General features: G+C 44.6%; 1 protein-coding gene across 3 annotated transcripts in view; it reads left to right on the top strand.

Moving 5' to 3' along the window:
- Positions 1-1,223: 1,223 nt before the first annotated feature.
- The window catches only part of Fam169b (family with sequence similarity 169, member B), a 174,755-nt gene continuing 160,670 nt past the window's right edge, over positions 1,224-15,308 (top strand). For all 3 annotated transcript variants that reach the window (XM_013512513.1, XM_005381613.1, XM_005381614.2), the window contains exon 1: positions 1,224-1,318. In XM_013512513.1, the coding sequence (XP_013367967.1) occupies positions 1,288-1,318 (31 nt within the window). In that variant the 5' untranslated portion in view covers positions 1,224-1,287. The remainder of the gene's footprint in view (positions 1,319-15,308) is intronic.

Raw genomic sequence — 15,308 nt, 5'->3', positions numbered from 1 at the left:
GTTGAATTAAAAACTCCAATCTGGGATAACTACTAGGTGCCTGACAAATGTGTATTGAATGAGGACATAATGTTTGCAGCTCTACTGCCCAGGGAGCACTGAGATTTCCTTACTTAACAAAGTGGAATCTTAGGTTTCCCAGAAGTGCCCCTATGATGCTCAAGATGGAGCACCCAGCTTGGGGATCCAAGTAGGGGTGACCGATAGGGAGCAGAACTGGGCCATGTCTCATCGCATGCATGGGAAAGTTCTAGGATTCAGCAATTGGTTGTTCAGAAGGTGGGGCGCAGAGTGGGGAACAGTTGTAGGGTTCCTTTGAGCTGCTGTGAGGTAGAGTGAAGGGGTGAGAAGGTAAATAAGTTCCAGATCTGCCCCAGGTTCAGAGGCCCACAGGTGCTGAGGGCACAGTCGGCCTGAGGAGCCACTCCTAAAAAAAGCAACAACTTGAGAACCGCTGGCCACAGCCCCTCTGTTCACAAACAGAACACTGGGTCTTGCTATGTTGTCCAGACTGGTCTTGAACTCATGAACTCAAGTGATCCTCCTGCCTTAGCCTTCTCAGTGGCTGAGAATACAGGAGTTCAACCTCACTGGGCTGCCAGTTGTATTTTAAAAATTCATTCCTGCACTACCAGAAAAATATCACCTTGAAACAGGCCAAGTACTGTATACTGGAGAAAAAAATGCCCGCACTGAATGTTGCTATTTCAAGCAAGTACCAGTTTGAACATTTAATAAATAAAAGGATTAGGTATCAGTGAAACAGGCACATTACAGTTTTCTGGGAAATAAAACTGGAAAGAGGGTGAAATGGGCAGAAAATAATTACTGGACGTCGTGTGTTGTGTGTGCCCTTGATTGTCTCAGAGCTATTGATCAGCTGTGCACATTTTTGAAAATGGTTAATTTCAACAATTTTTGTCTATAAAAATAGAAATAGAAACAGTGGGGAGGGAGGCACAGGCAGTGGGTGTAACGCGGTGCCAGTCCAGGCCCACCCAGGCCCGGTGCAAGTGTTTTGGGGAGTCGCAAACACTTTTCCCCAAAATAAAAACAAAATGAAGGGGAGTAAATACTCCTGGGGATGGCGAATAATGCGGGGGGGTGGAAAGAACGGTGTTTGCAAATCGTTTGGGGACCAGGGTTGATTAGTTAAGAAGAGTATTGGATGGTGGCTGGGGGAGGAGCGCAGGCAGTCCCGAGAGAGAGGTCTGGGTGCTGGAGCCCGAGGAGGTGGCAGGGGCGGGAGCAGCCCCAGGAGAGCCCCGAGGAAGAGCGACGGGGAGTATGGAGGCCGAGGCAGCCCGCGGGGCTTCAGGTGAGGGCGACCAGGTGAGGGGCGCGCAGGTGAGGGGCGCAGAGCATCCGGTCCTGCCGCCTCTCACTGCGCCTCGGGTTTCACTGGCTAGGGCCAAGGAGAGCTCTAAAAACAGCGCTGGCGGCCAGAGGCAGCGTCTGGAGCGGGCCCCAGGGCGAGCGAGCCTCGCAGCTGTCACCGCCCATGTCCTTTCCTGAGCCGGCGGGGCTCTCGCGTTTGGCTGTGGAACGTTTGCCTCTAGGAGCAACTGCCAGATTCGAACCTCTCCAGCGCCCAGCCCTGGGCACCCGGACAGGTCACGGCGTTTCCTGCCTCTCCTGGGAACTCCCGGCATTGGACCCCTGGCCTGGGCCGGGGAAAGCAGAGTGTGCGAGCTCCCCGCCTTCCTGCAGCCTTGGTGGCTTCATCTGGAAATGGGACCCCACAGCGGGGAGAATTTAGTACCGAAGCTAGGGTTAGAGTGCCTCCCATCAAGTTCCCAGCCTGGATGACCCGGTAGACCCCAAGTCTCAGGACCCCCGGCTGGGAGCTGGTACTACCCCACATTCCAGGCAGCAGGGGATCCCTACCATCACCACCACTATCAGGGGAACCTGAATTTGAAGGCGCACCTCTGAGCCCTGGTGCCCTATTTGAACAGCTACACAAAGGGGGTCCACTTCTGAATTCAAAAGCACTTGGGACAAAATTCTAAAGGGCTTTCTGTTCGCCCCACAAAGGCGGCAGCCTTAGCTGGCAGGGGTAGGACAAGATATTGAGAAAGTGCCTCGTGCCCCCGCCACCCTGCATCCTTGCTTCTTTCTGTAGGGTGTGTGTGTGTGGGCGGGCGGGTCTGCAAGGAGCCTGGTACCTGCAGCAGGAAGGGCACCATCCCTCATGCCCTGTACTGCCAGCAGTCATAGCACAGACTGGCCCCAGCCTCTGGCCATGCATCTTTGTAAGGAAAAGGTAAATTCTAAAGAGGCACCTATGGCTTTTCTTGGAAACCATTGGCAGGACTGAAGCAAATCCCTTGCTTTTATCTCAGGCATTTAAAACCTGCGAGTGAGCTGTTTTTCCTCCTAATTTTAGGTGAATGAGTTGAGGTAGCTGCTAGCCAGTTATATGGATTAGTAACGGCCCTTGCCAAGGTTTTATTTAGTTGGTCTAGAGTTGAAGAAAGGTTTTGCCTTTCGTTTTGGAGAGAGAGATGCTCTTTCTCGTTTTTGTTTTGTACTTCTTCCTAGAGAGTTGGTCCTAATGGTGAGTGCAGTTTTCACGTTGGAGAGCTGGACCAAGAAAAAACTGACTAGCTATTTTGATCTCTGTTGTCGTGTGCAAAACAGAAAGGCCCCTTGGGGGCTTATTATGTGCAGCAAAACCTGTGGCTTGCGGGTGCTGGTCCTCTTGAGCTGACTTCCTCCCGTCCCCGCCCCCTTGATGTGATAACCGTGAGTCAGAATATTCCTCCCCCCAGCGTTCACTCTACCCAGTCTCACTGCATTTTAAGGGGAAAAGTAACCACAATTTCTTCTGGAAAAGTAGAGCTGGCCTGAAAGAGTCTAAGGATTTTCCTGTACTTATTTCAGTGTTTGCTGTGGTTTAACTGGTCACTGATGGCCCAGATGACACACAGCAGTTGCACATTAATCATTCCCACATGTGCTAGATCCTAATGGGCTGGAGTTTTCCATAGTTGAACCCTTGCCCGAGCTTTGACAGCCCGTTTCCAAAAATGGCTTGGGCAAGTCTGGTCTATTTGGGAATAGTGTTTCTTTCAGCAAGGAAGGGTCACACTAAGAATTATGCTTTCAGGTAAGGCCGTACCACAGACCCTGCTTAGCTTTAGGGCTGAAACACAGGGAAACGCTCCTCAAGAGCTCTGCTTGGTGCCTGCATGAGATCCCTCAATATAGGCATGTCTACTTTCTTGAGTGTACTACCTAAACGGGACTTTGGGGAACCCCACAATAATTCAAGTCTTCTTGATATACCTAGGACCAACCCCTTCCCTCCACTGCACAGAGTATGTATGTGTTTAATTTCCCTGATGTATGTATGTTTTAATTTCCCTGATGCTGAAGACCTTAGATTCCTCTGGCCCATCTGTTGCTATCACTTCAATTTAGAGGATAGTAGAAAAAGAGAATAATGTTGGATAAGGATAGTAATGTCCTAGTGCTGCTACTACCCTCATCTTTTACCTTGAACTTCCTTCCTCTGGAATAAGGACTTCACCTGCCTTGTAAGGATTAAATGACACACACCAGCCAACTGGCGGGCCCATTGTTTTATTGAGAGTGGGTGCAGGGAAGGCCATTTGTTTTGACTTCTGGGCATTCTGACAGTTTGCACTGGTAATAAAGCAGAGAGAGCTGGTGGGCAAGAAAGCGAGCAGGCAAGGGAGAAAATAAGCAGCTTGAGTAGGGGAGTATAGTGGCAGGGGTGATGCCTGTGAAGGAAATGTCTCCTAGGAAGGTGAGAACATGATGCAGTTCAGATGGAGTTATTCAGAATGTTTCAGGACATGCATTTCAATGGAGATAGGAAGAAGTCTTCAGAAACAGGCTTGTAGCTAGATGTCCCCTTAAAGGCTCATGTGGTCAGAGGTGGGGTTTTTCAGAGTTGGCTGGATCTAGGGCATATGATACTGGGATTAACATTGTGTGGTAGTAAGTTAGTCCACTGATTAGATTAGTATACTGCCGAATGTGGATAATGGGAAAGCCCACTCTGGATGGATTAAAAAGGGAAAGGAAGGCTTGCTATTTGAAGTTTGCTACTGATGCCTGCTACTCACCACACCATGAACTATTTCTCCTCTGTGATACCCCTCTGTGGTGCACCCTGCCTTGGAGCCAATTGACTATGGACTGAAACATCTACTAACTATGAACTGAAATAAACCTTTCCTCCTTTGACTTTGGGTATCAAGGTATTTCGTTTCAGCAACAAGAAAAGTAAACAAGACAGAAATTTGGGAGGAATTCAAAGGGAGAAATCTAGAGGGGGCAGGTGCCTGCACCTCAGCTCTGTTGGAAAAGAGAGCAGGGCAGATGGAACCTTGGAAAGGTATCCCTGGGAATATGGGAGGAGGAGAAGAGCAGATCAAAAAGGAGAAAGTCTTGGGCAGGAGGAAGTTTTGGGAGCTGATTCTGTGACATAGACCTATATGTGTAGGAAGGCCTTTTTCTCTCCATCATGAGTGTGGACCAAAAAAAACATCTGTAAGGAAATAAGAAAAAGGGGAGGGAGATATAGCGCAGTGTGAAGCTACATTCTGGGTTTAATCACCAGCCAAAACAACAAAAACTCCATAACAAAGGACAGGGTAGGGTTCCTGGTGCAGTGATGTGGCCTTGTTTCCCCAAGACTGAGCCGGAGGCTCAGGGTGGAGGTTCTCAGAGCCCAGAAGGGCAAGGCCAGCCTGGGTAGTGTGGCAAGATCTGCCTCAAAAAACAAAACAAAAAAACCAAGGTAACAAGAGCTAAGTCTAACAAGTTTATATAATCACAGTTTTATGTGACACAGGAGCTCTCCACAGACAAAGGGGAAAATGTACATTAGATGCTCAGGTTGTGGAAGCAGGATAACCACGTAGGAATACAGTTGACAGAGTCGGTCTGAGTTAACAGTGACAGCTGAGAGAGGAGCCCAGAAAGCCTGAGGGTCAGATTCTTCCTGGTCTCTTTGGCTGTAGCATTTCTTCCTCCCAAGTAGAGCCAGGGTTATCTGGAATGAGAGTCATATGACCTACTACCCAAAAAGGGTAGGGCAGAGAATTTCTTTGGGGCCAGCTTCAAGACAGAAAGGCTGGAGATGGGGCAGGGAAGTTAGAATCGCCTAGTCTTATGGCTGACTTCACAGAAATGGGATTCTGAGTTCTGTGGTCTGCCCTGGGGAAGAGGAGTTCTAGCTGGTATATGACTCGCTTCGGAGGATCGTGATGGGCAAGAGATAAGAGGGCAGGAGAAGGTCAGTGAGACTTTGGTGTGGAAGCCTTCCAGTGTCCTTTAATGCAAAGCATGCAGCAGACCCAAGCACCATCCTTAGGGTATCATTTTTCAAGACCCAGCGCAGACAAAGATGGAGACCAGAAAGTAAAGAAGGTGTGGCAAGGGCCTGATGGGAAGCGAGCCTGAGGCAGGTGCAGATCTGGAGTTGCCCAGAAGGGGACCCAGGGGAAGGGAGGGTGGGCATATCACACAGGGCTCTGATTGGGAGGGACCAGCCTAGCTGCTATTTCAAAAGGAACAAGAAAAGGGAATAATCTGAGCAATGTAGTTGAAGATAGCGATATGCAATGTAACAACCACTGCTGATTTGTATTGTCTTGAGACCCTGGGTCACTTTGAATATTCTTGCTTTGATTTGTTTATGTTCGTGATACTGGTATGCTGCTACTGTTGTATTTTTTTTGCTTGTTTGTTTCTCATGTACTACTCTCTTTAAAATAAAAAAAAAAAAAAAAACTAAAAAAGAAAAGGGAAAAGGCCCAGCCTGAGGTGATGATAAGGGTGCAAAATGTGGTTTCTCTCTTGTATGTTTGGGCAGAGGAGATGATTGCATTTAATAAACTCACCTTTAGGAGCACTTTACTCTATGCCACATACTGCCCTTCTGAAGCATTAGTTTAACTGATCCTTACAATAAATAGTAAATAGAGATACTTTTATCTCCATTTTAGTGGTGAGGAAACTGAGGCACAGAATTGAAATAACTTGTCTAAGGTCATCTGGTTAGTAAGGATTGTGTTGGGATTCAAGTAGGGGTGGCTAGAGGGGCTTTGGTGTGTTGTTCAGTGTTAGAGAGTCTGCCCAGCATGTGCAAGACCCTAGGTTTCACTTCTAGCACCACAAACAACGATAACAACAACAAATCAAATGGAGGTTGTTGCTGTTGGTGGTCTGACTTCCAGAGAACAGAATCTGTCTTGAGGGCAAGGTTCTGAGGGGACCCTCAAAAAACAAAGCAAACAAAAACAAACCCCAGGAAGGAAATCATTCATGAACCAGTTCCTTAAGGATCTTCCTCAGGGATGACTTCCTTTTAACATAAAACTTAGAAGAAGTGAAACACTCTTTGCTATCTGGGATCTTTTCTAGTCAACCCTGTGTAAGTGTCCTCGTAGGGGAATATGGATCTGGCAAGTCTGGGGATTTCTGCTCCTGGGGTGAGGGCTTCAGCGGTAACAGTGGGTGGCCGGTGGGCTAGGTATTCAGACTCCTGTCCCTGCCATCAGTCCTTGTGGCGTTCACTGAGCCTCCACTCATCAGACTGGATGGGAAGGGAAAAGTCTACCTGGTCACAGTGGTTGTCTGTTGCTTCCTACCCAAGCAGACACTGTTTACTCTGAGGGTAGGACCCTGGTTGATTTTTCTACCTGGTTCTCTGAGCTCCATGAGAGCAGAGTGGAGGAAGCCCTTCCCGTCAGGTTCTGGGAAAGGTCTTTGTTGCTTCTGCCTCTGTAAAAATGATTGTTAGGTGGAGTGCTCTGAAGATTGTGTGTCGGGAAGGGGGTGATGCAAACTGGCTTGCCATTTCCTGGGTAGAATGTAAGCATGTCCCTCCCAACCCTCCTGTTACTCTTGCTCTTCCCTGTCCCATTCGATGGCCACCGGAAGCTGTCCCACACCCACCCTTTGTAGGATGGGGTGAATGACCAGGTGGCCAGGACTTGACTGAGCAGTGGGAGACAGTGGGTGCTGAAGTGTTGTTTTCTGACCTTTGAAACCCTAGTCTGGTGACCAGCTGGCTGGCCTTTGTTGAGTTTCTGACAGCAGCTGGCTCCTGTCTCCTCCGGTATTATTTGTAGCTGAGTCCTGGGAAGCTCTAAACAGGATTTGTAGAAAACGGCTGTGTTTTGTACTACAGAAAGAAATTTCAGGGCAAAATTCAAGCCCTCGGTCAGACAAGCCCCTGGGGGTCATGGGACTTATAAATTCAAGGAGGCTGTGGGGGGAGTGGAGCAGTTGCAGTTCAGTGACTGTGACTTGAAAGTCAAATCTAGGGCCTGAGTAAGACTCTCAGGATGGAACAGCTGTGGTTCAGAAAAGCCAGGCCCTCTAGATCACTCATCTCAGTTTGTGGTCTGCCTTTCCAGGGCCTGTGAGCAGCAAGCTTGGACGGGGTGGGACACAGAGCTGACATGAATCCAGAGACCACCAGCTGTTAAAATCCAGGCCTGTCCCAACCCACCTCTGCTACCCTCTCTCCTCTCTTGTCCCATCCTCTATCTTCCAGGGGCCCTCTCATATCAGACCCTTTGCATTCAGTATTCCAGGCCATAGCCTTGTGTCCTGCTATGAGGAACCTGCTTCAACCAACGACTCTTGATTATCAAGAACTAGGACCCTTCCCATGTTTTTCTGTGCCTTCCAAACAGGGCAGCCCCAGGGCCACCAAAAACTGCCTGCGAGAGGCTGAGACCTCGGGATACCCAGGAGGGCAGCTCGAGGCTGAGCTCTTGTTCAGGGAAAAGGGGAGCTCCTGCCAGCCCATGTGGCAGGGAGTGGAGGACTCCCAGGTCCCAAACCCTCCTAGACCGCTTGGTTTCCTTGACTGGCTGAAATTAAGATAAATGTGTTTTTCTTGGAAACCGAGTCTCTAACCACAACTCGCAAATTCCATTAACAGAGAGAAAGCTGTGCTCATTTCTTCATTGGGTTTTGCTGAAATAAACCCTAATCAGAGCTTTTGACTATTTCAGTCCATGGTAAGTATTTGAGATGTTGATTTTGTAGAGACTTCATCATTGCATAAAACTTTTTCTTACTATATTGCCCCCTTCTCCCCCAGTGTGTTCCCTATTAAACTGGTACTTGGTGGATTAGTTTTGGTGTGTGTTTGTGTGTGGTAGAGCTGTATAAGGTTCAAAAAGTGAATTATAATATTGGGTTGTTCATTTTGACCTTTATGTTTGCCAGCAAGTAATTTGTGTAATGCATGCATACTACCCACTTCTCTATTAGAACTTCTTGAGGGAAAAAAATCTTAAAAGCTATGCAGAAGGGAAGATATCGATTTATTTGTGTTTCCTCATAATACCTGAATAATAAATAAAACATTATTAAACTATTTAAAAATATTTGATGTAAAAACACAAATAAAACAAAATCTATCCTTCTGTAAAAGTCTAGTTATTTGTTGATGAATATCTGCTTTTAATCATAACAATTCATGTGGTTATTGGCAGATCTTTTTCTTTTCATTTCTTATTTTATATTATTTGAGATCCTCCATTCTTGCCCCAGTTCCTTTTCCCCCTCTCCTGTTTTGAAATTTAATACCTATGTTTCTATTTTAAGGTTAACTTAGAAATTTTAATATGTGTAGTTAACTCTAAGTTATTCTGAGATTAGTTGAATTTTAACTTTCTCTGGGATAACTTAGGGGTCTTAGAAAGCTTTCAGTTCAATTATTGCCTTCCCAACTTATGTGGCATTATTATGTAGCACCTTAATTCTATTAATTTTAGCTCCTCAAATGAGAAGTTTTTGTGTTTTCTGACCTGCATCAGCATAGATTTTTCTCTACATGTTTACTATTTTCTTTACCTTCATCCCTTTGACTAACTTCTTCTTTCTGAAGTCATTTTTATTTCCCCTAATATGCACTAGAACTAACTTTAGGGGAATCTGCTGGTAGTAAACTCCCTCAGGGTTTGTCTTCCTAATTATTTCTTCATTTTACTCACATTCTTGAATGTTACATTTGCTATATGCAGGATGAAATTTATTTTCATTTAGCATATTAAGAATGTCATTCCATTGTCCCCTGGCTTTCATAGTTGGGATGGAGAAGGTAGCTGTCAATCTAACTGCCAGTCCCTTGAAAAGATCTGTCTTTTCTTTAAGGCTGCTTTTATGATCAATGTTTATATTTTGTTACTTTGCAATTTGACTGCAGCATGTTTAGGTGTGGATTTTTCTTGCTTTGGGGATTGGTTATGATTACAGAATCTGAGGGTAGAAAAGTTTTGAGTATTATTTCTTCAAATCCTGATTCTTCTTCCTTCTGGAACTGAATTAGACGGTTACTACACCTTGTACTCTACTCTTCATCTGTCTCCTGCCTTTCAAGTTGCCCTGTGTGCCTTTCTGTGCTGCATTCTGCATTACTTTTTCAGGTGGTTTTTCTAGTTCATGAGCTAGTTAAGACACTCATTTCTAGATGTACTTTTCCCTCTAGAATCTAACTGGGTGATTTTTAAAATCTTGGCTTTTAAAATCTTTTTCATTTAAAAATTTAAAATATGTTTAATAGCATTATCTTCTATATTATATTATTTCAATACCTGCAGTCTTTTCAACTGATTCTGTAGTCTGTGCTGCCACCAAGTCTGAACAGCCTCAAAGTTGGTACCCCTACCTGCAGCCCAAGCATACCTGAGTGGCTCAGTGTTGAGGAAAGTCAAAATATCATTCTTTGGTTTTACCTAGGTCTCAATCCAACATATACAGGTCATCCTTTTGTGGCTATTTCATCTGTTTTTCATTCTTCCTCAGTTTATAATACCTTAAGAAAATATTTAGTATCTTAGAATAATCTACACTCTATTTTTCCATTGGTATATTCATCAGTTTAACACTTTGGTAAAGTTAGGATCATAATAGAATCTTCCCAATGTTAGTTTGTAAATGCCTCATAATTCAAAAGCTGTCCCCTGAATATCATTGACTTACATGGAAGGGAATGGTAAAGTAGGAGGTCAGCCTGGCATCACCTTCCACCCTCATCAATCCAGCAGCAAGCTCATCCATGTGCATTTCCAGAACCTGGCTCGAGTCTGCCATCTTTACTGCCATGCTAGTCCAGTCCTTTTTTATCACTTGCCTTAGCTCCTCTTGCTGTCTCCACTCCCCTACTATAATGTCTTCTAGATGATGCACTAAATACATGCCCCAGCCTTACCACTCCTCCCTTTCTGAGTGGATATCCATCTACCTACTCTTTACAAGTTGTTCAAAGCTGATGTTACAAATTATGACTACATAGGCAAAGGAATATATAGACAAAGGAGTTTTTCCAAAGAAGATACACACCTGACCAACAAGCAAATGAAAAATGCTTGACATCACTAGTCATAAGGGAGATACAAATAAAAATCATAATAAGATACCATTTCATTTCCATTAGCATGGTGTCTATGAAAAATAACTCTCAAAGTAGAGTACAACAACATTGGTGATGATATAGATGAACTGGAATTCTTGCGCCTTCTTTGTTAGTGGGAATGTGGAATTTTGTGCCATGGTGGAAAGTGGTATGGAAATTTCTTTAAAAATTGAACACAGAGTGACATATGAACCAGTAATTCCATTTCAGAATATATAGCCCAAAGAATTTCAAGCAGGTATTTGAACAAATGTCTGTGCATATATATACATGGCAACATTATTCACAATACCTAAGAGGTGGAAGGAACTCTAGTGTCCATCAGTAAATGAATAGATAAACAAAATGTGGTATAGACTTATAAGGAGCTAATATTCAACCTTGAGAGAAACTTGGACACATGCTACAACAGTGGTGCTCCTTGAAGACACTCTGCTAAGTGAAAAGACCTAGTTAAAAAGTGAAAAATACTACGTAATCCTACTCGGATGTCATACCTGGCATAGTCAAATCCACCAGAAGAAAGTGAAATGGTAATGGCCAGGGGCTGAGAGGGCTGTGAGCACCTGGAACAGGGAGATGATGAGAAAATTCTAGGGATGGATGTGGTGAAGTCTGTAGAACAGTGTGAACCTACTTAAGCCACAAAATGGCTTAAGTACACTTAAAATGGTTAAAAATGGTAAATTTTACATCATGTGTATTTCACCACAGTAAAAACAACATGAAGCAGTTGTGGATATTTGTTGTGTTTCCATATAAAATAAACCTTTTCAAAACAAGGACCAGTGCTCTTTAAAATTTTTATTTACTGTGGTAAAATGAACACAGCATAAAGGTATAATTTCAACCACTCTGAAGAGCTCAGTTCAGTGGCATTTTACACATTCATCACTGCTATCATTTGGAGGACTTTTTCAACAGACAGAAGAAACTCTTGTACCCAGTAAACAAAAACTCTTCTCTCTTCCTTCCACCAATTCTCAGGTAACTTCTGTTTCAATGAGTTCATCTATTTTAGTTACCTAAAGTCATAAGTTATTTTCCTTTTATGACTGGCTTATTTCACACAGTGTAATGGTCTCAAGTTCCACTCATGTTGTGTCAGAATTATTTTTCCTTTATATGGCTGCATAATATTCCATTGCATGTATGTTTCCCATTTTTCATGAGCATCAGTTTCTCTGTGATGTACATTTGATTTGCTTCTATCTTTGGCCTATTGTGAGTAATGCCGCCACAAACATGTGTTTACATGTTTACAGACACCTATTTGTGTCTTCAATAGGGCTATTCTGAGTACCTGCTGGTATTGGTACAGATATGGCTAACAATATATTGGTAAGTAGGTGAGTAAGTGAAGGCTGTGGTAGAAATCTCAAGATCTGGCTTTGAGCTCCATTATTAATTAACTTTCTGTTTTTGGACCTTTGTCTGCACATCTAAAAAATGGAATCGGTGCACCATGCTTTATTGGGCTTAAGGGGCTGATGAAGTTTCTAACAAGCTAGGATGAGTGAAATCCCTTTGTAATCTGGGAAACTCTATACAAATGTAGGGTTTCAAAGGGCACCTTTTGGCATGAGAACACATCATTTATTCTAAAACTTCTCCCCGTGAATACGTCAGAAATAGTGTTTACTTGTAGGAGGCTGAATCTTGCATTTCTTTAATTTAAAACCAAGTTGGTACTGACCTTGACTCAAATATGAGGATACTATGTCTCCTTCATTTATTTTCAGCTCTTGTAAAAATGCGGTTATCACAACCCATTGCCAATGATCTAGAAGCGAGGGCCTTTTCCCTAAGTGGATCATTATCTAGGTCATATAATTCAAGTCCACCCATTCCCTGAGTGCATCAAATCCCAGTAGGAGCCCAAGCTCTTAAGCAGTGTGCAACAACTTAATTCAGAGGCGGGTGTGTGGGTGAGCACCAGTGATCCTTCGCCTCCCCTAATAGCTGTGCGCAGTCAAACACGCTGGGTAGTAACCTACTCCCCATTCCCTTTGGAGGTTTTATTTGAAATGTAATAGGTGAACTTACAGGGGTGTGATTTTTGGAGGAAGGCTTATAAAGTCCATTAACAACCACAATTTTGGGTCAGTTCTGAGAAATGTTATTCTGTGACTAACGATAAAAGCGTTACGGTGATGAGAAGTTATTTCTCTTGCTCTCACTGTGTGCTGTGTAGTTCAGGGCTCCGGTCTTGTCTGGACAGCTGGTCCACCACAGCTCTTCTCCACCAGCTTCAGGGCCACCGCATATTGTGGTATTGCTGACACCAGCGGTTGGTATTTTTGTGAGTTCTTGGTCAATTAAATTCAGCATGTGACACTGTGGGCTTTCTGTAGTGTCCTGTGCATGTGCCAGAGCTTTCTTCCTTCTCAGGAAAGGTTAGACAAACACAACGTCGCTGTAACAATGACTACTTGGGACTGAAAGGCTCTAGGTCAGGGGTGAGGGACCCCTGAGCTGCTGGTCGTGGTGTCAAAGTGAAGACCCTTGATTATCATTCATCTGGAAGCAGCTATTTGAGATGATTTTTCCTGCTGTCTGCCCCAAATAGGACACCACACATATCCCCAAATGTGATACCTCTCTGAATGCAAAAAGAACAATATGTTTTATTCTCACTTCACGTCCTTTTGAATGATTCAGGGAGACCAACAGTTTTGTCCTGGTGGCATTTACCTAAAAGTAAGAGGCAGTCAATGTGGAGATTATGAGATCTTCATATTAGAAGCAATTAGAATTACATAAACTTTTGTGTGGGCAGCACAGAAAGTCATCTGCATATTTCACCATCTTAGATTTAGGACAAGTGATTTATTCTCAGCCAAGGCAATGACAAGTTGCAAGTTGTCCAATACTAAATATGTGATAATAGAGCAACAGGTTGCCTGTCAATTATATGTAATAAAACCTTTGCTGTCGCCACCTGCAGACCTTCAACAGCGCCTCCTCATTTCCTGACAATTTTGCTCATCTGCTCAAAAAATTCGAACATATTCTACATTCTGTCTTCCAACTTTTTTTAAAAAAATGTTTTGCTAAGAATATTTTGGCAATCAGATGCTCTCTAAAAGACAACAAAAATATCCAAGTGTTTGCGGGCTCACCTTCTGTTCTCTACTTTTCTATGGAGAAGGGTGCTCTGCCACCAGGGTTGAGTTTCCTGGTGGTGGGCCCTACATGCCCTGATCTTGACCTCCAGGAACCTGCTTTGCTGCTGTCTGTCTCTCTGATAGCCATGGGTCCTTCCACTGTGACATTCTTTCAAAGTGCTCTTCTCCAAGGTATATGTTGTCATCTGTCAGTGTTCTGGGACAAGGGGTCCCTAGTTAAATATGTCTGGGAAATAAGTGCCAAGTTAAGCAAATTATTTTTTGCTGCAGAATTCTTGTTCTCATTGTGAGAGGAGCATAGAACTCCCAGCAGTGAGCTCAGAGCCATAGCGGGTCTTTTTCTGAACACATTGGCAGCAGAAAACTCCTTCTGCGGGCATAACCCAGGCATATCTTGCAGAGCTGGTGATCCAAAATCCAAAAGATGCATTAGGGAAAACAGTGGGACAATACCAGGAAAGCTGTAGTGACGTGTACACAAACCTTAGCTGCTTTGCTGTTAAATAAATGCCAGGCATTGGCTTACACAACTATGCGAATGCAACAGCTCTTTTCTCTTTAATCAAACATATTTGGGATGGGGTGTAGCTCTGTGGTAATGTATGCTTAGTTTGCGCAAGGCCTTAGGTTCCATCCTTAGCAGCCCCCCGCAAAATGCTCCAACAAACCAAATCCAAAACCAAGAAAATTAAACATAGCTGTTCTTAAGTTAAAAGAAACTCAGTTTTGAGGCAGCCTGTGATGGATATTCTGGTGGCTCAGCGTGAAATCTGCATTTTCCCTCTTCCTTGCTCCCCCGACCCCGCTCTCCTTCCCTTTTTCCTTGAGACCCTGAGCAGACGGCTTCACAAACACTCTTCTCGGGGGCTGTACTGTACTATGCAGTGAAACATACACCTCCCGAGAAACTGGGGGTCTTAGGGCTTCCCGGCTGTCAGTTCTGAGCAGCGGCCGTGGCCGTGAAGCTCTCCTGCTTTTTAGCGCCATCCCACTGCTCTGGGACGCGGAACGCTGGGTTCAGACCTCACAGCGTCTTCTCGTGCCACGCTGCTGAATTTCTGCTGACTGCGGACTGTGCCATCAACAGCTCCGAAGTCTGAGAAACAAAGCTTTGAGGCTTTCGCACTTAAGTTGGTGCCCCACGCAACAGGGGAGCTCAGCAGCTCCCTTAAATAAGAGCATGCGCAAAAAAGAGACCCTGGACCAAGACTAACCTTTGCTTCATTTCCATAGTAACACGCACACTTCTAGGTGGAGACTTAAGATGCTAATGAGACTTGCCTAGGATGCACCAGGACACGCTGTGCAGGCTCCAACCTCGCGGCTCTCCAGGAGAGGGTGGGAATGACGGCTGCTCCCCGGCTGAGGGAGGGGCAGAGGAGAGAGACTCGGTGGGATCCTTCTAACACTTTCCTGCAGCCACTTGTGCTTAAGCGTAAGAGTAAAGCTTTCACTCCTGCACTTAAGGGTCTCCCAGGGATTCTTATAGTGGAGGTCCAAAGTACACATAGAGGTCTCTAACACTGGTTAGAAACTAGTCTTGCACACTTTGAGAGGCTGAGGCAGGAAGACCACAAGTTTGAGTTCTGCCAAGGCAATTTAGTCATCTATGATCTATCTATCTATCTACTTACCTATCTATCATCTATCAATCAATCAATCAATCAATCAATCAATTTATCTATCTCACTGTCTACCAAGCCCAAACATAGCCACTCCACCCTGGCCCTGTAGATTTCTTCTTTACTAAGAATTCCATCCATAAC

The sequence above is a fragment of the Chinchilla lanigera genome, unplaced genomic scaffold (assembly GCF_000276665.1).
Source record: "Chinchilla lanigera isolate Chin_1 unplaced genomic scaffold, ChiLan1.0 scaffold00015, whole genome shotgun sequence".
Taxonomy (NCBI): Eukaryota; Metazoa; Chordata; class Mammalia; order Rodentia; family Chinchillidae; genus Chinchilla; species Chinchilla lanigera.
Note: the sequence above shows the minus strand (reverse complement) of the source record. Positions and strands in the feature narration are given on the sequence as shown.